This window comes from Nymphalis io, chromosome 2 (genome assembly GCF_905147045.1).
Source record: "Nymphalis io chromosome 2, ilAglIoxx1.1, whole genome shotgun sequence".
Taxonomy (NCBI): domain Eukaryota; kingdom Metazoa; phylum Arthropoda; class Insecta; order Lepidoptera; family Nymphalidae; genus Nymphalis; species Nymphalis io.
In genome coordinates this window covers 5,978,944-6,005,258 of record NC_065889.1, presented here as the reverse complement: position 1 = coordinate 6,005,258, position 26,315 = coordinate 5,978,944, and the positions used below count along the sequence as shown (strand labels likewise).

General features: G+C 34.3%; 3 protein-coding genes across 4 annotated transcripts; 2 read left to right on the top strand and 1 right to left on the bottom strand.

Annotated features, from left to right (window-relative positions):
* Window positions 1-149: 149 nt before the first annotated feature.
* On the bottom strand, window positions 150-12,060 carry LOC126779166 (mitochondrial-processing peptidase subunit alpha). Its single transcript, XM_050503044.1, has 12 exons — window positions 11,836-12,060; window positions 11,405-11,643; window positions 10,506-10,585; window positions 10,262-10,402; window positions 9,720-9,857; window positions 9,256-9,393; window positions 8,938-9,075; window positions 8,340-8,412; window positions 7,906-8,038; window positions 896-1,061; window positions 514-646; window positions 150-399 (listed from the first exon to the last, which is right to left on the bottom strand). Exons 1-12 carry the CDS (start codon window positions 11,892-11,894, stop codon window positions 218-220), a joined length of 1,620 nt encoding a protein of 539 aa, XP_050359001.1. The 5' UTR covers window positions 11,895-12,060; the 3' UTR covers window positions 150-217.
* Window positions 12,061-12,979: 919 nt separating this feature from the next.
* On the top strand, window positions 12,980-16,972 carry LOC126779284 (40S ribosomal protein S5). Of its 2 annotated transcripts, XM_050503277.1 has the most exons (6): window positions 12,980-13,250; window positions 13,502-13,658; window positions 13,750-13,869; window positions 13,938-14,827; window positions 16,072-16,108; window positions 16,264-16,972. In XM_050503277.1, the coding sequence occupies exons 1-6, from the start codon at window positions 13,069-13,071 to the stop codon at window positions 16,930-16,932; spliced, it is 2,055 nt and encodes a 684-aa protein (XP_050359234.1). In that variant the 5' UTR covers window positions 12,980-13,068; the 3' UTR covers window positions 16,933-16,972. The 2 variants fall into 2 exon arrangements, with proteins under 2 accessions (XP_050359234.1, XP_050359225.1); XM_050503268.1 differs by lacking the exons at window positions 12,980-13,250; window positions 13,502-13,658; window positions 13,750-13,869; window positions 13,938-14,827 and having other exon boundaries at window positions 16,078-16,177.
* Window positions 16,973-18,502: 1,530 nt separating this feature from the next.
* LOC126779186 (AP-3 complex subunit mu-1) lies at window positions 18,503-23,178 on the top strand. The gene is made up of 10 exons (XM_050503099.1): window positions 18,503-18,764; window positions 18,837-18,924; window positions 19,001-19,144; window positions 19,214-19,273; window positions 19,366-19,487; window positions 20,256-20,415; window positions 20,788-20,901; window positions 21,381-21,570; window positions 21,930-22,081; window positions 22,457-23,178. Exons 1-10 carry the CDS (start codon window positions 18,730-18,732, stop codon window positions 22,640-22,642), a joined length of 1,251 nt encoding a protein of 416 aa, XP_050359056.1. The 5' UTR covers window positions 18,503-18,729; the 3' UTR covers window positions 22,643-23,178.
* Window positions 23,179-26,315: the final 3,137 nt, after the last annotated feature.

Here is a 26,315-nt window from a genome sequence, read left to right as displayed (position 1 = left end):
TAAAAAACATAGTATTTGGAATGAGAACCGAATGGAAAAAATTGCGATTTTTAGCTGGAAATGAAATAACAAATGAGTCAATCAAATTTCGATTACTTCAAATATTTAAAAGCCTTTAAAGAGATTTTAATATTAAATAAAACAACTAATAGAAAATAAGACTAAGATAAATTTATTTAACGCCAAAATATACGAGAACATAGGCTAGAATATACTGTTAAACGCGGAAAAGATTTAGCCGCCTGCCTTGAGATGAAGAATCGCTCTTACTGAGAGTCATGTTGGCTTGGATGTCTTCGAAACTGGGCAAGTGCGTGAGCTTCCCGCGGGCGGCGACGGACGGCCGCTTGCTGAGCATACGGCGCGCTACGCGGATAATGTCATCCGCAGTTATTTTTTCTGTAATTCAAATAATATTGAAAATTAATAAATCATATAAATTTTATGATAATCTTTAAATAAAATAAAATAAAATCTTTACTGAAATCCAACAATGGAAAATATTAAACTAACCAATTTCGTTGATGAAGAAAGAAGGCGGCTTCCTCTTTCCAGTCGCTAGAACTTGTCGCCCGACATCTTCGAAGACAACCGGCCTCGCTTCGAGGTTCATCAGTAGCATTGATTGTAGCTGAGTTTTCGCTCTCTATAAAAATACGTTTAATCGTTTGGTTAAGTTTTTACATTATATAATAGGAATATGTAATGGATTAAATTTTCAACGAAACATTTTATTAACGTTATTTAAAAAAAAGGGAAAAAAAAATTTAAATGCTTCAATGTTTATCAAATTTAAAAAAATATATATATCATCAACACCTATTGTTCGAGTTCAAATGTATCCCGTTTGATTTAACAAAAGGAGATACAATGAAACAAACGGTACAAAGGTTACCCTGAGCTCGGCGTCGGCAACGCTGGCGGCCATGTTGGCGAGCTCGCGCGCCACCAGCAGCGCCGTGTCATGCGCGCGCGCGGGCGGCGCGGCGGCGTGCACGCAGAACAGCCCCGTGTCGCCGTACGCGTGATTGTACGCCGTTGCGTTGAACATCCAATGGTACCTGCCGTACACAACATGCTTGTATAACATTCTATACTAACTGACTTTACAAATGTTTTTTTAATTACATAAAGGCGGATTAGCTAATCCGTCTGAAAGGTCACCATTGCCATAAACTTTAAACTGTTAATGCTGACGAATGCCAAGTTTAGGATTTAAATAGCGTTAGTTCAAAGATAAGGAAGATGAGCTTATTTTTTTATGATCTCAAAAAATCATATTTAAAATATAAAAAATACTAGCGAATTTTTTTTTACGATATCTGCAAAAATGAATTTTTTACAAATTTTTAAAGTTACGAGTTCTTAAATTCTTTTCTAGAGCGAACGATCGACGCGTGACGTCACATCGCCCAATGTCGCTCGCTCGCCTATACAATTTCGCCTAAATTTTCGTGTTATTCTTGATTTTATTTATATTTCGGTTGATATAAAAAAAAACTTTAGTATATTTACTAAACAGTACCATAGCATACTAATTTAACAAATAGAACTCAGGAAAAATTCTTTTTCTATATATATTATCAACAAACACATGTAGATATTTTCGAGATGAGCATTTTAATATGAGTACCTTAGTAGTGAAATTTCTCGTATTTATGGGTTTTTAGTTTCAAGATCAAACATTTAATTTTTACAGGCTAGTTATAGGTATTCGTTTAATATAAACATAATTCAGAATTTCAAAATGATCGTAATAACGGCCTTGATACGTTGAATACCGATAGTGTTGTCAAAAGAGTTAATATAGAAGAAAATTGCATTTCAATGTTAATCTTAGGTTTATTGTTAATCTCGAAGATGTATTGTGAACAACGCCGTATCGGCAATGATATAAGTTGAAAAAATCATTAACGTCTGTGACCCATTGAAATTGAATTTTACCATATTATGTTTCTTTGAAAGTTAAATACGTAGTATGCTGGGCTAGTCTAGGGCTAGATACGTAGTCTAATAATAATAATATAGTGTCCTCCAGACCGATTTCGGCCACGGCGGCCAATCCCAAGAGAGATTAGCCAACTACGCAGGAGATAGTGCACAAGTATGTGCACAAACACAGGTGCACTCTCTGTTCCCTTACTCTCATAATCCGATGGGACGGCAATCCGACACGACCGGAAAGAGTTCAGGCGTAGGACCAACGGCTTTACGTGCTTTCCGAGGCACGGGAATGTACACACTTCCAACTTCCAGACTCCGAGATGCTACTGAGAATTTTCTGTCCGAAAAATCCAATAACATAGTACATATGATACAAATGTCATTCAAATAGGCTTATAAGGGGACTTGTGAATCGCCATGTTATAGTATATAATTAAACGTAAAGCTGCCACCTACTCTGCTTTTCTGTATTTTAATGACATGTGCAAATTACCATCATTCAATGTTGGCAGACGACAGCACTGTAGACGTTTTTTATACCGGCCGCGCTAATATTTGCCGGGAACGCGTCGATGAGTATAAACTTGTGTCTGAAATAACAAGTTTTTAGGAACCAAAGCCTGAGATTGGGGCCAACCAAACTTGGTACAACTCAACCCCAATACGACAAAATTTAGCGCTATGACTTCTAAATTGACACCTTTTGACCACGATGACTTCTAAGATGACCATTCCCTCATTTTGAGAATACCGCCTCGCTACCAAATCCAGTATCAGGACGTTAGGTTCCGCGGTCTATTGGAAGGTGAAGCCGAATTAGCCTCTAAAACCTTTGTGTGATCAACAAGGTAAGTCAGTACTTCACGTCAGCTCCTCGCCTAAAATTCTACAAGGCGAAAACTCGGCCCCACATGGAGTACTGCTCTCATCTCTGGGCGGGAGAGATGTTATCACTCTACATCTTCTATCGCATCTTTTACGGAGAATGCTCTGAGGAACTGTTTAGATTAATCCCATGCGCTGAATTTCACCACCGGACATCGCGTCTATTTTCTAAATTCCATCAATACCATCTTGATGTCTGGAAATCCACTACTACAGCGCTATTTTTAAAGTATTTACTGCCATTTCTGCGGAACCATATTACCCGGCGACTTTTCCGAACCGTTATGACATAGAAACCTTCAAGAAAAGCATAAGCCTACTCATTCCTTTAAGGCCGACAAGGCAACTCCGGTGTTGCTGTCCTTGGACTGTCCTCCTGCTAGTTTGCCTCCCTTTTACATAAAAAAAAGGTTTCTTCCAGTAACAGATTATTTCATTAAAAGTAGGCTCCTTACATCACTATGAGCGCTACCAATGGATTTGCATTTTTTTTTATATTCGCCGGAAGGGCAAATGACTCTACTCCACCTGATGGTCAGTGGTAGTAGAGTCCAAACGCGACGACGGCCAGTACAGACGGGAAAAACGTTCTGCACTAGCCGCCTTCGCTTTGCCGGTCCGCAAGATGCCTCTTCACGCCTCGTTTGAAGGAACCCGGGTTGTAAGAGGAGGGGAACACGTGAGCTAGTAAGGAATTCCATTTTTTGGAAGTGCGACAAAGAAAGGAGTTGCCAAATTTCTTTGTTCGCGATGGAATTGATGTCACAGTTAGGCGGTGACATCGAGAACCAGCTCGTGTGGACTTTAGAAGGAAAGCAGGGGGAAGCAGGAATTAGAGAGAATAATTCCTCAGGGCACTCGCCGTGATACAGTCGATAGAAAGCGCTCAGTGCTGCTATCTCACGACGCAATTGTAAAGGTTCAAGGGTGTTTGTGACCTTTACGTCGCCAATAATGCGTACGGCACGTCGCTGCAACCGGTCCAAGGCCTCAAGTAGGTACTTAGCGGAGCCATCCCAAAGGTGCGAGCAATGTTCCACGCACGACCGTACTACCTGTGTTTTGTACAGCAGGGACAGTTGTTGTGGCGTGAAAAAGCGCCGCACCTTGTTCAGAACTCCGAGTTTCCGTGAAGCTGTTGTTATAACAGCCTCGATGTAATCCCTTGGACTAAGGTCGCAGCGAACGTCAATCCTCAGCATGGCGATTTTGCTTTCATCACCAGCGGAGTACCACAGAGGGAGGGAAGAGGGGAAAATGTTGACTTTTTCGCCGTGAGAGCGCATACCTGTGTTTTCTTGACATTAAACTCAACAAGATTATCAGAGCCCCATTTGGCGATGAGCTCTAACCTCCTATCGAGTTCAATGACAAGATCCTTCCGCCTCTCCTCAATTTCCGCTCGCCCAGCCACTGCGCGTCCGTGGTATCCACCATGCACTGTACTATCGTCTGCATAGCAATGTATGTTCCCAAGAGAGAGCATATCATTGATATGCAAAAGAAAGAGTGTGGGAGATAGCACAGATCCCTGGGGGACCCCAGCATTCACTACATAGAATTGTGAAGCGCAACCATCAACTAAAACACGAAGGCTACGCTTGTGTAGGAAGCTGGCAATCCAGGTGCATAGCTGAGCAGGCAGACCATATGCCGGCAGCTTGGAGAGAAGACTTCTGTGCCAGACCCTGTCGAAAGCCTTGGAGATATCGAGGCTGACAACCAACGATTCTCCATGCTTGTCGATAGCTTCACCCCAGAGGTGCGTTACGTACGCTAGAAGATCACCTGTGGACCGTTTTGGTCGAAACCCGTATTGACGATCATTAATTAAAGAGTGATCTTCTAGGTAATGGATCAGTTGGTTGTTTAAAATCCGTTCCATCACCTTACAAAGTACTGAGGTGATAGCTATTGGCCGATAATTTGCCGGGTCAGACCGATCCCCTTTTTTGGGAACCGCTTGCAAATTAGCTCTTCTCCAAGCCTCCGGCACACTTCCCGAAGAGAGAGAAAGTTGGAACAGGCGCGTTAACACAGGAGACAGCTCCGCTGCGTACTTCTTCAGCACTATGGCTGGTATTCCATCGGGACCGCTAGCTTTCCGTACATCAAGTGATTGCAGCTCCGCACGCACATCACGTTGCCTGATTTTAATGTCAGGCATCGTATGGCCACATGCAGGTATTGTAGGTGGCAGTGCACTACAATCATCGATTACGGAATTGTCGGCAAAGAGTTTAGCCAGGAGATCAGCTTGCTCTTGCGGACTGTGAGCTAGCGATCCGTCCGGATTTCTGAGCGGTGGCAGCGAAGGTTGGCAGAAATTGTTTTGCACAGACTTGGTCAGACGCCAGAAGCTACGGGAGCCCCTAGGATGCGAAACAAGGTCATGACCAATCTGTACAATGCGCTGTGCATCCGCTCTCGTGTATGCCTTTTTACAGGACTTGGAAGTTTTATTATAGTTTGCTTTCAGTGAGTCAATGTTAGATGCCCCGCTAATGCAGCCGTTGATCCACTTGCGATATGCCGCCTGCTTAGATGATACAGCATCGGCACATTCACGAGTGAACCAACGGTTACGCGTACTCCTACTGACGAGATCTGAGCTAGGAATGTAGTATTCCATTCCCAACATGATCTCGTCAGCAACAGCAGCGGCACTAGCTGTCGGGTCATTCCCACTGAAGCAACGTTCCTTCCAAGGGACCGACGCATAGTAATCGCACATACCGTCCCAATCCGCCGACTTATAGTGCCAAACGCGACGTTTGCATACCGCTAGTGGCGGCAGCTTGGCCTGTGGCACACTGGTAGATATAAGGCTGTGATCCGAAGAGCCAAGAGGAGCCTGAACCACAACCTGATATTCCACCGGGTGAGAAGTCAGCAGAAGGTCCAGTAGAGAAGGTGCTTGCCCATCAATGTCTGGGATCCTGGTGGGCTGATCAACCAGTTGGGTCAAGTCATGTGTGAGAGCAAAAGCATGAGCAGTCCTTTCAGCATGGTCAGTTTTGAGGGATTTCAACCATGATTCGTGGTGAGCATTAAAATCCCCCAAAAATACCAATTCCGCGTTAGGAAATTGCTCTTGCGCAGCATCTGCCACCTGACTAAGATGGTCAAATAATCGGCTTGTCTCCAAGTCACCATTGTGGGATCTGTAGAGGCACACGTAGACTCGACTCTGACGAACCAGGTCCACACGTACCACCAACATGGAGAAGGAGGGGTCCTCCAAGCAGCGCAGTCGGTGACAGCAAACATCCGTCCTGACGAACAAGCATACTCCGGCTTTCGCTTTGAAGGATTCTTCAAGCGTGTAGCCGGGATAATTAAGGTAGCTGGTATCGGCAGGACGGAGTATTTGTGTCTCCGTGAGAAACAACATTGCTGGCCGTGCTGTCTCGAGATGGTGGAGGACAGCGTTGAGGTTAGTGTGTAGTCCACGGATGTTAGAGAACTCGACCTCAAACAGCGAGGGTATGGTGGGGGTGTGCACCGCTGTACGACCGTTATTTCTGTTTTGTTGCGCCATTTGGGAAAAATAAAATGGAAAAGAGACGTGAAGCGAGCAACGAATTGCCACGATAGGGATGGGCAAAGTGTGGAGGCGTGTTTCCCCAAGTGGTTGCCAAAAGGAAAAATACACTGACTCGCCGGACGGAAGGGCCCCCGAACCCCCCCGGAAGTGGCCGCCGGGACCCCACCTACCGGTCACCAACCGGCACGACGGTCCACCCCGAGATTATGCGTGGCCTGGTGGGGCAGTCTCACGAGCTGGTTAGGCACGCTCGGGCCCCTGTACTATGCCACGGGCGGCCAGTGGAACAGCCGTTTCTTCGGGTCACCCTGTCCGGCAGGTCAATACAGTTTCCCCCGGCATTGGTTCAACAGCCGTCTCCATGGGACCAACACCCATCGCGGCAATACTCGCTCGGGCTCTGGCTGTACGCTGGCTGACCTCGAAACGCGGCTGCAAGCCACTTCACGAGTTTTTCACCATGCGTACGGTGGTAACAAGCCAGGCGGATGTTTAACATCCTACCACCAGAGTTGTTGACAAATCGCAGCTTAAATTATGGAACAATCACTTACATTATTCAAGATGATTACTATTCAACCTTCACATTCGAGATTGTTAATTTTATTTGCACTTTCATTAGAGGAAAATTTACAATAATGTGCCGTGGCTCTATATCGTAACTATCGCACCCCGAACTGTGTACGTAAATTAAAATTTAAGAAATGTACATTTTATTCTATATCGATATTATCTTCTATCGAAAGCGAAAAGCACTAGTATCTACATGAAGAATACGGACTTATTGCCGATCACAGTTATGACTGCATTAACAAAATATTATATTTTGATATACAATATTTTCAGTGATCTGTGAAAGAATCCACAATCATAAGATCGACTTTCCGTAGATTATTTGTTAGTCTACGTAAAAATACTGCTCTTATTTTAGCATAAAATAATATAATAATAATCGTTCTAATATTATTATAAGTAAAAGAACATATGTGGGACGTCAAATCACAAAGAAGAAATACAAAATTATCTACGCGCGTATCGCAAAAGAGTCGCCCGCTATAACGAACCGGCGATGTGACGTCACATTCAAAACTCGGACGGAGCACGAATTATACGACCGCGGCCAAATTGATTTGCTTATAAAAAAAAGTTTACATGATATAATCATATTTTTTCACTGATGTTATTATAATCGTGTAAAGATTATTTTAGTAGAAAAAAAAAATAATTTTTATTTACATCTTCCTAATTGCCAGCAACAATATTTGGCCTACCTACCTATCTATACAGACAGAATTGTATAGAGCAATATCACCAGACAAATATTCAAATCTTTGACAAAAATAACATAAAATGTTCGACTTGAGACAAAACATCCCAAAAGCAGGTGTTAGCTACAAAAAAGTAACCTTTGTCACTGGGGTCCAAGCTTGCTTGAAACCAAATTTCATCAAAATCGGTTTAGTGATCTAAGCATGAAAGCGTAACAGACACAGTTACTTTCGCATTTCTAATATTATAGTTTGTGTAACCTGTTGAGCACATTGGTGTAGAGTCTCGTGTACATGCCCTTCCCGGGCCCGCCAGCGGAGAAGGAGCCGCCGCCGCCCATCATCATGTTGAGCACGCACGTCGCCACGAAGTCGGGGTCGCCGTGGGAGCAGCCTGAACATTCATTAAAGTATTTCCTTCATCCATTTTCCCAATACGTGTTTTAATTATGCCTTTCTCTCTAAACATACTATCTAACGCTTTTTTTACTCCAATCAGATTAACATTAGTTCAATCGGTTCAAACAAACAGTTCTTCAACCTTATAATATTATTATATCACACAATCATTGTGACAGTAGAGTGCTCTATATGTATATACATATATATCTTTTTGTGGTGGATGGCATAGACAAATAGAATAAAATGTTATTTTTAGTATTATAACATTTAATTATATGGATATTGATACTTACTTTCTAATCCTATAACAACATGAGACAATTCAGGTAGATCGGAACCTGGGTAGAGTGGTATTTCACATTCTTCCTGAAATAAAAATATGTATCTCGAAAATAAATGTTCATAAAATTATATAAATAATTATACTATCAAGAAAATAGGATTGCTCATACAGAACATCCTCTTTTACCATAGAGGAATTACTAGGGTATGGACAGGGGTATTCATCAAGCATTAAGTGTATTAAAAATTACAGGTTTGGTTGGTTACAACTGGTTTATATTTCAGAAAAAAGATTGACCAACACCACCAAACAGTAAAGTTAAAAAATCTTTCCCTAATACGTATAAAATAATATGTTTTTTTTTTTAACTTTAATTTGCAAAAAACAAAGAAACACACAAAGTGATAAACACACAAGGTTATATATTTATGTTAAGTGTGAGGCGAGTTTAGTTTATAGTTGAGGCAGAATAGCTAATGCCAACAACTGCATCTTCTTCATATTTATAATTTGTTTATATACAAAATACATAATCGCCTCATCTATGCAAAATATATATCTAAAAATGTTTATGTATCTATGCAAAATATATATCTAAAAATATTTACTTGTTCTAATCCTCCTGTATATTGTGCAATTGATTTGTCTATCTGAGGCATAAAAGAATCACTATCTTCGCCTTCCCATGTTGGCTTCGTATCTACAAAATATTTTTGCACATATTCAACAAATGGCCCATGATCAACCTGGAAAACAATAAGCTCATGTCATTATTTACTTAATCGCAATATTAAATAAATTATTTAATATTGATGTATTGTGAAAGAAAACATTATTTAAGAGCCAAAATAGCCTGGTGGGTAAAACTGTTATTTTTTCTTTGCATTATTCAAATTTAAATATGAGATATATTTCGTCAAACTCACCCCAACCGCTGCGACTACCATTCTATCGGGTGTGTAATGATTTTTCAAGTAATTAAGTATTACACCTCGATCTATTTTAAATACATTTTCCTGTGGGCAGATTTTTGGCAGGCCAAGTGTATTACCTTTGTACGCAGCCTGTAAAATCATTTCACATTATCACTTTATTAAATCTATTTAAAATTCCATATGAAAACAATATTTTAAATGAAAATGACACTAACACTCACAAAATATTACACCTTATATATATTTTGTTTCAAAAACTATTTATAACTTTTTGCTCTCAAAATAAATATTAATTTATCCAAGTAGTTCATTCTATACAAAAAATAGAAAAAATAATTCCTAAGGGTAAACATTTATATAGTGAACTTAAGTAGAAAATGAGAACATTACACATATAGAGAATACTTATCACACATTATTATAAATAATTAATGTACATATACTTAAGCACATACTGCATGTATCATGTCCATCAATATTGTTTCCTGTTCAGGTCGCATTGACAATGTCTCCAGTTCAAATGCAACAGCTTGTCTGGCAGCTTCTATTTCATCAGTGGACAGTTGTGGTCTCAATGTCACTTCAGCTAAAACCTATAAAATAATCGTTTTAATTATATAAGTAAATAAGAAATAAACTTTAAACAAAGAATGTCTTTATAAATAGCTGGCTAATAGGGTTTAATGTATATAACACATAATTATTTTGCCTGTACAATTGTACTTTTTTTTTATTTGTACTTTTTATTGTACTTTTTATTTTAAGCTGATTTTTATAGTGAATAAAGTATATGTATATACTCATATTACTTGCACTCTGGTGAAACTGGAAGAAATCTCAAGATCTTATATTTAATATTATCAATAATTAACAGAAAAATTAAATAGATCTCTCTACTGATGGTTAAGTTAGTGCAATTTAAAATAAGAGCTATACTTTATAATGTGCTCTAATGAATGAAAAAAAATAATGATTCTTAAAAATATATTGTATTTACCTGTGTAATAGCTTCAAGGCCTCTTGAATCAGCACTGGTGGCATAAACAGTAGTATCGCGCGAACCTTGGCAATCACATATACCACCATGTTTTTCTAATTCTCTTAGCATAACATCTCGGGTAGAAAATTTATGGGTAGCCTGAAAAATTTTGTTTTTTCTTTAATATTAATGTAGACATATTATTTAACATCAAAATGACTATAAAAACTAATTTAAGCTAATGCAATAAATGTTAACTTACACCAAAACTCAGTTTTTCAAGAAAGTGACAAATCCCATTAGGATAAGCAACTTCATATCTGGGTCCGGATTCAATAACAACTGAAAAATAATCAAATTATATTTAACAGATCTCATTACCACCAGTTTCTGCGACGGTAATCGAAGTCAGATTAATATATTAAAATGAATCTCTATGATTATGAGTAGGTGGCAGTAGATTATGCAAAGGGCAAGCAATAAATGTTCAGTATTTTGTCAGATTGATTAATGTGCCCAGCTCATCATTTCTAGTGGTACATTTTTAAAAAAACCCATATTTTAATATTGCAATTATGATTTACAATATCAAATACAAACACTTGATTATAGCCTATTCTAACCTCAAGAAGAGTTAAGAGAAATAAACTACTTAGACATTGAACTGAGATAATTTCATTATTTGAGATATTGAATAAACTATGATATTCAAAATGGATTTGCAAAAAATAGAGCTTCGAATGTCTGCGAAATTCTTATCACAAATTTGGAAGTAAAATTAGTAAATATAATGGAAGTTCAGTGGAACAGTCTTGTATCATAAATGAAAATATATTAATCAAGAACTGTTTGTATTCATAGTATAGCAAATCACATACAATATATAAAGCTAAGGTTTTTTTTATCTTTTACCATTCTTCAAGTGGAATAGGCTATTTATATATAACATGTAATCTCCTGTGCAGTTGGCTAGGGACTATTAAGAGTGGCTAAAAATATTGGTCGAAAATTTCATCATCTATGTGATTCCACTAATATAATATTTGTTAAAGTAATATGGTAATGAAAAATACTTAATATAAGTGTAGTAAATTCTCAACTATCTTTTCTATATAATATTACAAAAATAGGCATTTATATAAATAGGATCTTATTACTCACCACCAGCTGTACAGAATTGACCAAACTTCTTTTCTGATGCAACTCTTAGTCCATTACTTAACGTTGTCACTTCTGTAGAGTAGTTTTCAGATTTTGAAGATGCATACACCACATGGGGGAGATTAGGCATTGGCTCAGATAATGGTGGCAAAGGTGTCACACTTCCTTTAGGTAATGGCTGTGGTGGTTTCTCAACATTTTGACTAAAGGTTCTATTCCCATATTTGAAGGTTGGTAAGCTAAAAACAAAAAGATTAAAAGTTATTTTATTATTATTAAATCTTAGTGTATTTTTATTGAACAATTTATTAGAATATTATAAAGCTTTAAAGAAATGTATTAAATTAATTAATTACGATTGAAATAAACTTGTAATTATGTGTATTACATCAAATGCGAATTATAATAAAAATAATTTGTTTAATACTAACCCATTTTTCATAGAACACAACCTAGAAAATAGAATTTTCATGTCAGATACATGGGACATTATGACGATTTATTAATTACATATAAACACGACAATTATTTTGAATACAATATTGTACTGATAAACTTTAATAGCAGGTATTATTTATTTTAAGCATCGGGATTTTCAAGCAATCGGGACTTTTAAATGCAATTTTTTTAACTATTTAATATTTTAATGACAATGACAGAATTCTCATGACAAACGGCAAAAAAACGACCACAGAGTAGAGTAAATAATCAGTAGGTAGTAGGTAGGACATAGGCAGATAAGTGAGATTTGGGTCAACGCAAGTTCAAGTGTCTAAATTATTATAGCACTGGTTATCATAATAATAAAAATAATGTCCTCCAGACCGATTCTGTTCACGGCGGCCAATCTCAAGAGAGATTAGCCAACTACGCAGGAGATATTATAGTCCACAAGTGTGTGCGCAAACACAGCTGCACTCTCTATTCCCTAACTCTCAAAATCCGATGGGACGGAAATCAGACACGATCGGAAAGAGTTCAGGCGCAGAGCCAACGGCTTTACGTGCTTTCCGAAACACGGGAGTGACACACTTCCAACCTCCTAGCTGCTACTGAGAATTTTCTGACAAAAAAAACCTAATAACTTTTTATTGGCCCGACCTGGAAATTGAACCCAGGACCTTCGGGTCTGCGGTCTTATATCAAGCCACTAGTTCAACGAGGCATCTATTTTATACGATTGATGTGTAAGCAAATGTGAAATTAATTAAAAGCAGGTATTCAAACTTTAAAAAATACTTAAAATAACATAAAGGAAGTCATGGATAAATGTATAATGTTTTTGAAATTTTATAAACTTCAATAATATCGTTATATTTCCGGCGGCAATAAAGAGTTCTACGTTGTAATGGCACTAAAACGACAGCTAGAGTTAAGACATGTAATGAAAGAACAAAGACAACACTACCTTAATGTGACATAAGAAAAGACTTTTGAAGTTTTTAGTTTTGACATTTGGATCGACACAGGCAGATTTATATCGTGTTTATACTTTTCGTCTTGTTCAATTTATTCATAAATTTGAATTTAAGATTTTATTTTATTGAATATATTTCGGGTAAAATGTCAAAGATTGTAATGTTAAGTAAAATAATACTTTTGGGACTTTTAAGCGGTTTTTATATTTATGTATAACACCTAAGTCATCTTTTTGATAAGAAATAATGAATTTTAAGCCATTTAAGTCAACTTTTCGGTTGTTTTCATCTTATAAAAACGTGCCCCGTGTATGTGTTGTGGGCGCAGGACCTGCTGGCTTCTATGCAGCTATGCATTTAGTTAAGAAATTGGAGAATGTATGTATTGATATTATAGAAAAGCTGCCAGTTCCATTTGGATTAGTGCGGTTTGTTGCGTTATTTTAATCTTATTGCTATGTTGTAACATATTGTAGTAGTAAGTACTATGCTTACTAGTACTATACTAATATATGTCTATGCATATATTTTAAAACTTGTTAAAATCTATATTTGGCTACATGGAAGTGATGTGTTCGGATGTGATTGTGTATAAAATAGAAAGTTACAAGAAGTTGAATGACATACTTTCTTATTGATGGTTTTGGTTGTGTATTGTTGATCATATGTTCTTTATTAGGTATGGTGTTGCCCCTGATCACCCAGAAGTTAAAAATGTTATAAATCAATTTACCAAACTGGCTCAACAAAAACATGTTAATTTTTATGGTAATATAACATTAGGAGAAGATATAAGTTTGTTGCAACTGAGACAACATTATGATGCTGTTTTATTGGTAATTTACTGATTATTAAGTTTTATGTATAATATTAAATATATAGGTATCTTAAAAGACTAATTTTATGTAACTAAAAATATATATTTAGACTTATGGAGCAGAGGAAGACAAAACTTTAGGTATTGAAAATGAAGATGCTACAAATATAATTGCTGCCAGAAATTTTGTAGGATGGTATAATGGTCATCCAAGAGACCGAGATCTTAAGGTATACAAAAATATAATAGGTTTTTGATACAGATACATCATTCTTATACATTTTTAAATAAATTTCAGGTTGATTTATCTGGGCATGTTGCAGCTATTCTTGGTCAAGGAAATGTAGCTCTTGATGTTGCGAGAATATTGTTATCACCATTAGATACTTTGAAAAAAACTGACATTACTGAATATGCTTTGCAAACATTAGCTGAATCAAAAATCAAAGAATTATATCTTGTAGGAAGGAGAGGACCACTGAATGTGGCATTTACAATTAAAGAACTCCGTGAACAAATTAAACTTAAAAATTGTGCAACAGTTTGGAGGGAAAATGATTTTGAAGGTGTTGCAGAAGCTGTGAGTGATTTGCAGCGACCTAAAAAGAGATTGGTAGAGCTTATGCTTAAATCTTTAAATGAAAGTAATAATGTTGGTGGCGAAACTGAAAAGTTTTTCAAGCCTATATTTTATCGAAGCCCAAAAAAATTTTTGCTTAATTCACAAAATTCTTTAAGTGGTATAGAATTAATAGTTAACAAACTATCAGGTGATAGAATAGAAGACCAAAAATGTGTTCCGACCAAAGAAAGAGAAATTTTAAATTGTTCTCTTGCTTTTCGTAGCATTGGATATAAAAGTATTAAAGTTGTTGAAGATTTACCTTATAGCACTAATGGTGTAGTAATAAATGAAGATGGTCGAGTTTTAAGCAACGAAGATAATGAATTTGCAAAGCTCTATGTGGCTGGATGGCTAGGTACAGGACCTGTTGGTGTTATTTTACATACAATGAGTAATGCATTCCAAGTTGCAAAGTCAATTTGTGAGGATTTAAAAAAATGTAATAATTATAATAAGGGTGGTTTTGCTGAAGTTAAAAATATTATTAAAAAGGAAACTCCTGTAATAGACTGGAGAGGTTGGGAAAAAATTGACACATATGAGTGTGAAGAAGGTAAAAAACTTGGCAAACCTCGCGAAAAACTGACTTCCATAAAAAAAATGATTGAAATAGCAACAATCTAGAATACTTGAAAATTTATTCGATTAAAGCGAAATTTATGTAAAATAAGATATAAAACATAGTTAAGTATAAGTGACTAAAAATATATATCTATGTACATTGATATAATACAAATTGTTATTTTTCTATTATAATTTTTATTTTAATATACTAGTGTTTTTTTTTAACTGGTACCGTGTTGAAAGAGAAATCCAAAACGATAAAAGATAGAGAATCTGTCGACTGTCATATGATAACAAATTTGGCATTGTAAATTTTTTTGTCAAGTGTCAGCTGGCATAAAAATAATTGTTTTTTCTATGAAAATCAATTCAAATAGGCGTTTCATTTTATTATACTGAAAGAAAAAAATCAAATCGGAATTGGAGATAGCAGAAGTTGATCAAATTTAATAAAATATTTCTGATATTATATAAGTATATGTACTCTTAAATGACGATTACGACTTTGCTTTATAATATCCTTTAACACAAATGATTGATGATGTTTTTAATTTTGTAATTGAGCATTTCGATTTTGATATATTTCAAAAGATGCGGGCAAAAATTTAAAAAGAATCAAAAATTCTCTTATTAAGTGTGACTGTATTATTTTTTAAGTGTACGACATCTGAAAAAGTTACACATTTTACATTTTGTTGTTACAACATGCAGAACGCGGCTATCACGAGTCACTATTTTTTTTAAATATTTTCAGTGTATGAATAAAATATACCATAGTTTCTTTACTTTTAATTTGTAAGTGTAAAATTTTTTTGACAAAAAGCATAGTTTGATCTATTAAACTTTAAAAACCGCTACTTTTGTGTCATTTTGTTATAATGCCAGAAATCAGAATTAAATGCGGTAAAGATATCCGAGAATTCTGTAAATATGTCCTTGTTACTTATTGAGTATCTCATAAAAATATATTTGTACGTTGATTATCGTCAAAAAATTAAGATGTATTTAAATGGCCTCAATGATTATTTTAGTTTATTTTGTCAAGTATAAAGTGCTTAGTCCAAAAAATAAACATCTCTATAAAAGGCAAAATATTTAATTGACTACTTACTTTTTTATTATGCATCTGCGACATATAATATTATATTTTTACCTACCAGGGAATTTCTTAGTTTATTAATTTATTTTATTATAGATATAATTCGAAATATTTTATTTCAATTATTTAAATATATCTTTACAATGGCAACTTTTTGATAATGCCAACACCAAGAATCTACGTAATGCTAACTTCCTTTTTCTCGTGTTCTTTTGACAACACGAGGTTATAACTTGTAATTTGTGAAAAGGTATGTATTTTTTTCACTCAACGTATATATTTTTGGATTAAAGTGGCCTACATAGTGCATTAGTGAATTTGTGTATTTAATTTTAGGTGTTCACAATGACCGAAGAAAACTGGAACGAGGATGGTGCCGAAGTGGGCAGCATGGCCATCGACAGCATGCCATTGCCGCAACCGGCTGACATTCCCGAAATTAAACTGTTCGGAAGATGGAGCTGTTATGATGTGCAGGTTTCAGATATGTCGCTACAGGATTACATTTCAGTCAAGGAAAAATATGCTAAATACTTGCCACACTCGGCAGGTAGATACGCTCACAAGCGATTCCGTAAAGCCCAATGCCCTATTGTTGAACGTCTGACAAATTCATTGATGATGCATGGACGTAACAACGGAAAGAAATTGATGGCCGTGCGTATTGTTAAACACGCTTTTGAGATCATCCATCTTTTAACTGGAGAAAATCCTCTCCAAGTTCTCGTGACAGCTATCATCAACTCTGGTCCTCGTGAAGATTCCACTAGGATCGGTCGTGCTGGTACAGTGCGACGTCAAGCTGTGGATGTGTCGCCACTTCGTCGTGTGAACCAAGCTATCTGGTTGTTGTGCACAGGGGCACGTGAAGCAGCATTCAGAAACATTAAGACAATTGCTGAGTGTGTTGCTGATGAACTTATTAATGCTGCTAAGGGTTCATCAAACTCTTACGCTATAAAGAAGAAGGATGAATTGGAGCGTGTTGCTAAATCCAACCGTTAAGTATGTTTAAGGAGAGGACTTAATAAAAAAAATAAGAAAAGTGTGTCTTTTATTTGGTTTATGTCACCCAATTTATTTAATTACAAATTAAAGTAATGAAACAGAATTAACTTGCATGATTTAAATGAGAATTGTTAAAGAAAGTTCAATAATTTGTTATGATAAATTTTATATATTAGACTTTAAAAACTTTCATCAACACTTAGCCTATCAATAGGACTAACAACTGTTATTTACTAATTGGTAAAATAAATGTGTTCTTTTTCTTCAATGTTTGTTAATATTGTCTAGTGTTAATTTTATGAATAAGTTTTAATATTATAAAACAGTATTTATTTTTACAGTATCAATTAAAAATGTGATAATTAGTTAAATAAATAACTAGATTTACATTATTAAATTTGAGAAAAGTTTCATTATATTAAAAACAAAGCCTGTCAATCTATTTAACAAAAATAATTAAAATTACTTATAGTCACAATTGGTCAGTGGTTAGATGTCTGGATTTTAACTAAGTAGTAAGTTCAAACAGGTTGAAGAAAACATTGTGAGGATATCTGCATGTGTCAAATGAAATTTGTCACTTGAGTATTTGTATCCATCAAAACAAATTGGAGCAGCATGGTGCAATTTGGGCAGCATTTTTCTTTAAGGGGAGGTGGCAACTGGCAATAGCCCAGTTGTGAGATATTTACAGGCTGTTATTTTACTGAACCCATCGCTTTATTTTGATAGTTTATTGTATATTAATAGCCGAAAAATAAGTTTGTAAAACTATATTCAAATGAGCATCAAATTTACATAAATCTGGATCTAAATCTGGTTTATTTTAAGTAAAATTATAATATTTTAAAAATATATGTATATCTCTTCACTTTTATGTCTTTATCAGTTCATCATGCTGCTTTACTTGCAAACAATTGAAGTAAATAAATACTTTTATTTAATATAGATAATTCATAGTTCACTAAACTTTAAAAGAAGAAAAAAATATCTCCGAGTTTACTAAATAGATAAATTTGTTAAGGTTTATCATACACCTATGTAAAGATAGATGATGGTGTATATATTTGAAATTAAAATACTGACACCGTTAAGCCCAACAAGTATTCTTGGAGAATGTTTTTATACGATCTACTTTATTGTCAAGTTGCTACATGACGCAGAATGTCTGCAGTATATCAACTTCCAACCCGTACAGATCCGTTAACACCTACCATTAACACGCCGTAATTTTTTGACAGTTTATGATCTAGCCAGATTAGTTTATAAAAAAAACTGGCTATGTTTATTTTAATCCAATAAAACATATACAAAGGCAGGTCTGCTGGATTCTGCTAGTATTGTGTGATATTGTATACATGTAAATAACTCCTTCCAACTATATATTATACTACCTACTTTCGTGTTTGTACAACACTGTTTTAATACAAGTAAAAATTATTTTTCCCTTACAATTTCAATATAAAAAGTAGTGTATAATCTATAGCAATTTAAATTATATTATTATGTATCTGTTGTAATTGTTGAGGACGTCAACGTTAAACGTCTAATACAACAATCAATCAAGTTGTCAAATTTGTATTGCTCCTGAGTGACGTTTACATACTACAATTATATTTATAATATTTAACAAAAAAAGAAAGTTTATATATATACATCACTTGTTTTTCCTTATTAATGAAATTATAGAAAATTATTCTTTATTATGAAATGAGTTAGTAGCTTAGTAGTGTTATTGGCTTAATGTGAGAATTAAAATAAATTTTACATATTAAAGACGGAAAAACCTGAAAAATGATCCATAGTTTGTTTATAATAAATCCTTCTGGGTAAGTAAATACTTGTGAAGATTTTAATGTCTACTTTGGTTTTTTTTTTACTATTTAAAATATTTCTTACAGTGATGTATTTCTTGAAAAACACTGGCGGAGCGTTATTCCAAGATCAGTATGTGATTATTATTTAGAAGCTCAAAGAGCTTCACCTAACGTAAGCAAACCATATTTTAATATTAATTATTGATGTTCATGAAATTGTATATTGAATAAATTAATTTGCATTATAGGATGTACCACCTGTTCTTGCTGCTCCCCATCATTACCTGATATCCATACAGCGAGGAGGTGTTGCTCTTGTAGCAGTTAGTAAACAAGAGGTTGCCCCTCTTTTTGTCATTGAATTTCTGCATAGAGTTGTAGATACATTCCAGGTATGTTACAATCATAAAAATGTAATGAAATAACAGTTCCATTTTTAAATGTAAATTATGTTATTGCAGGACTATTTCTCTGATTGCACGGAGACTATTATAAAAGAAAATTATGTTGTTGTGTACGAGGTAACTATACAATTTGTATAAAAATAAATTAGTTAAGTTTGTATTGTTATTGCGTATGATGAAATGTGAAATTTTGCTTGTTTTTATTTTAGCTTCTTGATGAAATGTTGGACAATGGCTTTCCATTGGCGACAGAAAGTAATATTCTGAAAGAATTAATAAAGCCGCCTAACATTTTGAGAACAATTGCTAACACTGTTACTGGTAAATCAAAGTATGTACCAAATTATTTTTCATACTCAAACTTGAAATCTAAACATTGCTTAAGATCATATGTTATTTATAATGTTATTAATATGTACAATTTTTTTATCCTATCTTGTATCCACTAAGTAGAGAATATGTAAGAATGTGTACAAAAAATTATTTTCGGTTTTATATCATGTATTTAAAATTATATCATACATACATTGGTCATGTAGTATTAAGTAGATCACATAAATGTACATATATTTTTGTGTGTGATTATTATTGTTTTATAAAGTGGTTTATCTTTAATTTTTCTTTCACCACCTAAGGTTGTCTCATGGAGAAAGCTAGGAGCAATATTTAGTATGCCTTATCTAGTTCAATTAATATACATATAGTAACAATAACAGCCTGTTAATATCCCACTGCTGGGATAAAGCCTACTCTCCCTTTTGAGGAGAAGGTTTAGAGCTAATTCCAACACGCTGCTCCAATGCGGGTTGGTAGAATACACATGTGGCAGAATTTTGATGAAATTAGACAAATGTAGGTTTCCTTACGATGTTTTCCTTCACCGTCAAGCATGAGATGAATTATAAACATAAATTACACGTGAAAATACAGTGGTGCTTGCCCGGGTTTGAACCCACGATCATCGGTTAAGATTCATGCGTCTAACCACTAGGCCATCTCGGCTTAGAATATAATATGTAATTAATTAATCATTTAAGTTTAATAACATGCATTTATTTTGAATAAGTTATTGTATAACAATGTTTGTTTCTTTCTTTAGTGTTTCATCAACACTGCCTTCTGGTCAGCTATCAAATGTTCCCTGGAGAAGGTCAGGTGTTAAGTATGCTAATAATGAAGCATATTTTGATGTAATTGAAGAAGTAGATGCCATAATTGACAAAAGTGGTGCAACAGTTTCAGCTGAAATACAGGGTTATGTAAGTTATAATAAACTATGTCCAGGCTTATCCTGCATAGTCCCAGTTTCCAATTCCGCAGAGTCTAAGAATTTGTTTCTATAATAAGATTTTCATATCAATAAATTGAAGTTTCATATTAAAAAAACATTGATAAATTAAAATGTTAGAACATAAGTGGCACCAAATTTGGGTCACCTCTCTTAAAGATATTGGCATGTCAGAGATGTTAGGCATGATAATATGTGTGTCTTTGCGTGCGTGCGTGCGGGTTTTGTGTGATAGCAGAATTAATATTTTTGGGTAGTCAGTAGACAGCATGAAAGAAATGCGACAATAATGCATTGCTACATTTAACTGTATTTAATTTAATGAATGTAAAATTATTTTCAGATTGATTGCTGCATCAAGCTAAGTGGTATGCCAGATTTAACACTCACGTTTGTGAACCCGCGTCTCTTTGATGACGTTTCATTTCATCCATGTGTTAGATTTAAGCGGTGGGAGGTATGTTTTTAGTTAAAATATTAAATACTTGTTACACAACACTACATATTGACTAACATTGACGATTATGATGAAGATTACATAATAGCCCACTGTCTCTCGCAAATATTATTTTTTAGACAGTCGAGTATTGTATAGACACCAATTAAGCATGTGAAAACCTAAACGATTCTTGTCTGTTGTTTAGTGATGAGAGTGAAATCATGTGCATTTTGCCTTATAACTTTTTTTTTCATTATTTATCATTACTAAGCGAATCGGTAAATGGGCCACCAAATGGTAAGTGGTCACAACCGCTAATAAACATTAGTGTTTTCAAAAATATTAACAATTCGTTACATCGCCAATAATTTTGCCCTGCTGTTATGTATTTCAGGTTATTGAAATTTAACATCAATATAATTTAGTATAAAATTATTTCATGAGTTAATTGAGATTATATTCTGGTAGGGTTAACATAAAAATAATTTTTATTTCAGTCTGAAAGGATATTATCTTTTATACCACCTGACGGTAACTTCCGTCTGATGTCTTACCATATTGGATCACAGAGCGTTGTTGCGATTCCTATTTATGTTAGACATAACCTTACGTTAAGGAATAATGGTGACCAAGGACGATTAGATCTGACTGTTGGACCGAAGCAGACCATGGGAAGAACATTAGAAAGTATGTGTGAATTTAATTATATTAACAATTAGCTTTAACTAAACTTAATTATATTAACTTTAAAACAATAAGATAAAAATACAACAATACCACTATCACAAAAACATGCACCAACATATACACAAAATATATCAACACATACATGCACTGTGTATTCCTATTTTGGGCTTATTTATGAATAAAATAATATTTAATGTAACAAGTTTTGTATGCAAGTTGTTAGATTACTTAATGAATAAGTAAATAAAGTATTAAAATTTTGTTTAATTAAATTAATATTAGACCGCCTATTTAATAAACAGTTCGTATTATTTGAACACTTGTTTTATAATTTTTCTAAGTTAAAATAAAATTTTCAGATGTCGCATTAGAAATCTGTATGCCGAAATGTGTTCTTAATTGTTCCCTGACTGCGAACCAGGGTAAATATTCTTACGATCCTGTCAGTAAAGTTCTGCTCTGGGATATAGGGCGTATTGAGCTACCAAAACTGCCCAATATACGAGGAAGTGTAAGTAGTTTTTATTTAATTTTATTTTGTATATTTTTAGTGAAAAGTATACATACAGAGAGTAAAGTAAGTTCAAAGTTGCATTAGGTTGTAATAAAAGGACAATCGAATCAGATCGTTTTCCCATCAGATTATGAGAGTGAGGGAATAGAGAGTGCATGTGTTTGCTTACACACGTGTGCACCATAATATGTCCTGCGTAGTTGGCTAATTCCTCATGAGATTGGCTGCTGTGGCCGGAATCAGTTAGGAGGACATCATCATTTTAGTCTCATTTGTATATGACACGATCGGATTGAGAATATTTTAAGATAGAGATTTGGATGCTTTATATATATAATGTATATATAATGATAAATATTGTAATGTTATCAGGTATCTGTGGCTTCTGGTGCAGACACGTCCGGCGCCAATCCAAGCATCAACGTTCACTTCACAATACCTCAGCTGGCGGTCAGTGGGCTCAGAGTGAGCCGGCTGGACATGTACGGCGCTAAATATAAACCTTTTAAGGGTGTTAAATACGTCACAAAGGCTGGCAAGTTCCATGTGAGAATGTGAGAGTAAATGATCGATGTAATTGTTATACATATATATATCAATATTTTAAGCAATTAAACTATATGTATTCTGTTATTTTGCTTTATTTCACTTATTATTATTAGACACTATTTAGTTTTTTTTTTTTAAATAAGATAATTACTGAAAATACCCGTGATTGAAAAGGAAAAAGATACCTTGTTAAGTTTTTGTTTTAATTTAATATAAACTTATGAAAGTAAAAGCACAAACGAGATTTGATATAAAACTAAGCCAATAACATTAAAAATTTAATTTGTTTTTGTTTTGTTAAACACCAACTTGTATAAAATGTTTTTAATTCATATTGTTATAAGTATCATTCACGGTTTGTTAGTTTTGAGGTGTTAAATGGAACTATTGTTAAAAATGTTGATGATTGTTGATAACATTAGATTAATTGAAACAATGTATTTCGATCTGAGTATAGTTAACGTAGTTTTTTTCTTAAGTTGGTAATGTAATAATAAAAGTTTATATTCAATAAAATATTAACAAAACGCTTTTGTTTTTGTAAATGTATAGTTTTTTATTAACTAATATTATTATTAATTACCAGCTACCCGCACGGTAGGAGTAACTATGTTAAATTTAAAGTCAATTGGGTCTATAGTTTCGTGATGAATTAATCAGTTCGTCAGTGGTATTTTGCGTATGTATGTATATATATATATATATATATATGTGTGTGTGTTTGTGTATATATAGAAGATAATAATTAATTAGTGACCTAAAACATTGCATTGGCGCGAAATTTGGCGTAAAGATGTAGGTATATTGAATAATGGTGAGTAATTCTCTCATTATTATCTTATCATCTGTCCTAATTTCCACACTAATATCATCATAAAAATATTTGAAAAAAACAATTTTGTAACTACCGTGTTGAGCTTAATGACTATAATTCTTAATATACTTATAAAATAGTTTACAAAATAGGTCCTGGGTTCATTTCGGAGTAGAGTCAATAAAGTTATTGTGAGTCAAATAAGTCTGCTTAGCTCGTCAAAGTTTGAAAGTTGACAATATTTAATATATATATATATATATATATATATATATATATATATAATCTATACTTAGTACTAGAATATCTTCTGAGCCATTGGATAATCTTCATTGAAAATGGCTACGTGGTCGAAATTGGTCAGGATGACATTATTACTTTAATTTAATATAATAATATATCCTAGGACATTTTTCACACACGGCCATCTGATTCCAAATTAAGCTTGTACAAAGCTTGTGCTATGAAACCGGACAACTGATATACTACATATACTACTTTTATTTTGTAAATACATATTTATATAGATAATTACACCCAGACTCAGGACAAACAGACATGTTCATGCACACAAATGTCTGTCCTGGGTGGGCCCAGTGTGTGCATGGATGTGTTTCGATTCCCAAAACGAACTTACAATCTTCGGCGTGAAAGTATCTACCAACCAGGCCAACCGGCTCTCTAGTTAATTTAATTATTTTCATTACTATTCTTATATAACATAGAACTTCGTCCTCAAAGCGTTCTCTTTTTCTATTATCGTTACTATAAATTAAAAAAAAAAAACAAGCGGAAACGTTGTGATGAACTAAATAACCACCGTTTGGCTCGCCCTTGTATCAGGAACTTGTAAGAGCCGCAAGTAAAACAGCTGTAAATTTTACCGCAAAGCTTCCATCCATTCCAGTTCGAAAGATATCTCAAATAATATATACGACGCAGAAACAAATTATAATTCAAAATTTTAATTACAATAATTTAGTTACTAATTAAAAATAACTATTGACTGCTTACTGTTCAATAAGGAGAAATGTGAAAGTACATAATAATTGTGTACCAAAAGCTTTCGTTACCGTTTAATGACACATCAAGCAGTGACCCAAAATTGCGAAAGTGAGGGCAACTAGCGCAAGTTATCATTTCAACTCAGTTCCTTAGGTCAGTGGTTCTTAAGCTTTTTGGGGTCGGGGAACACTAAATTTTATTATTTTATTGCGCGGAACACTTTTATTCAAGCAATAAAAAAGGAGGTTGATCGCAAAAAAAGCTTATTATGGAAAAGCAATAACACCTCAGCTTCGAAGTGTTACTTTCATTTTCAGACCACGTTAATCCATACTGGATATATGCCTCCACTTTGATACAAAAATGTATCACTTTAATTTAATGAATGTGGAATATAGCATTGTTCGTAATATTTTCTTCACCAAAAATTTTTTAATTAAATATTTAATTGTTAATGGTACACTAAAACTCTTAACTATGCGGACCGAGAATGCGGATTGAGAAACACTGCTTTAGGTCAACGAATACTGCTTAAAGCCTCTGCTCACGCACCTGGCGGCGGAGTTTGTAACGCATACGAGTGTTTATAATATAAAGTTTATTTTAATAATTTTCAACGAATTCAGAGTTCAGATAAGATCATAAATAAATGATATTACGTGTTAGATGTGTTTTTATTTTAATATAAAATTCTTGCAGCTCATGAACCACCTGCAGTTAAACTTTTGTGTTTTTGGATTTTTTTATAATCATAACAAAAAGAAGAAAATAAATGGCTATATATAAATACAAAATACATCTACACTAATCTAAATACAATGCTAAGATTTTCGTACTTGGGCAAACTGTGTCTACGTGACTACATTGGTGCCTTTAGGTAATAGGTGCAAATATAGGGTATATTTGCACCTATTGAGCTGTAGTAAATAACCGTGTAGGTACGTAATAATATGAACAGGATTTTTAAAAAAATTATATTAGGTTCAAAAATAAAACCATTTTTTCCATTACACACAACTTTCGTAAAAGAATTTTGTGTATTCAATTTAGTACTTACAACCTTTGACTTGTCACGAACATAATATCTTTTTATTCGAGTCGTGGTCAATCCGAGAATAAAAAATGTGACATTAAATGAACTGTTACAACAGTTACAACGTAGTGAACTTCAAATAACACCTAGACAACTACTAGGTTTTATAACCAGCAAAATAACTAACTAAAAAAAAACTACCTAGTAATCGAGCGAGTCTTTTTACAGAATAGATAGGCGAAAGTGCAAATGGGCCGATTCATAATCATCACCACCCATAGACATTGGTGATGTACGTAATATTAATCATTCCTTACATCCCCAATGCACCACCAACCTTGGGAACTAAGATAGCCTAAAACACAACAAAAGTACTACTGTTTGGCGGTAGCATAATTGATAAGAGGGTGGTACCTACTCAGACGAGCTTGCAGACAGCCCTATTCTTAATATAATATATTTATATAAGTTAAATGTAAGTCCCTTTTTTCAGTTTAAAGTAAATGTACAAAAAAAAAACAGTTTCAGTATCAGAACAACTAGATGGTACCAAATTATTTTATTGTCACCTGATTTACACAAAGTTTATATAAAAAAAAAACAACAAAATTTAGTTTCGTTTCGTACTTTCTTATTTCAAAACTTTTGATTAATTTATATTATTAACATTTTTGGAAAAAATGAGGAAAGTGGGAATGAGGACACGTAACAAACATTTTATTACTGTTATCTTTAACGTTGCACAAAATACATCTCATCTCAAAACTTGGTTAGCTCGAGAGAAACTTAAATGTTTTGTCCTGATCGTAATTATTATTTAGTACATTTCG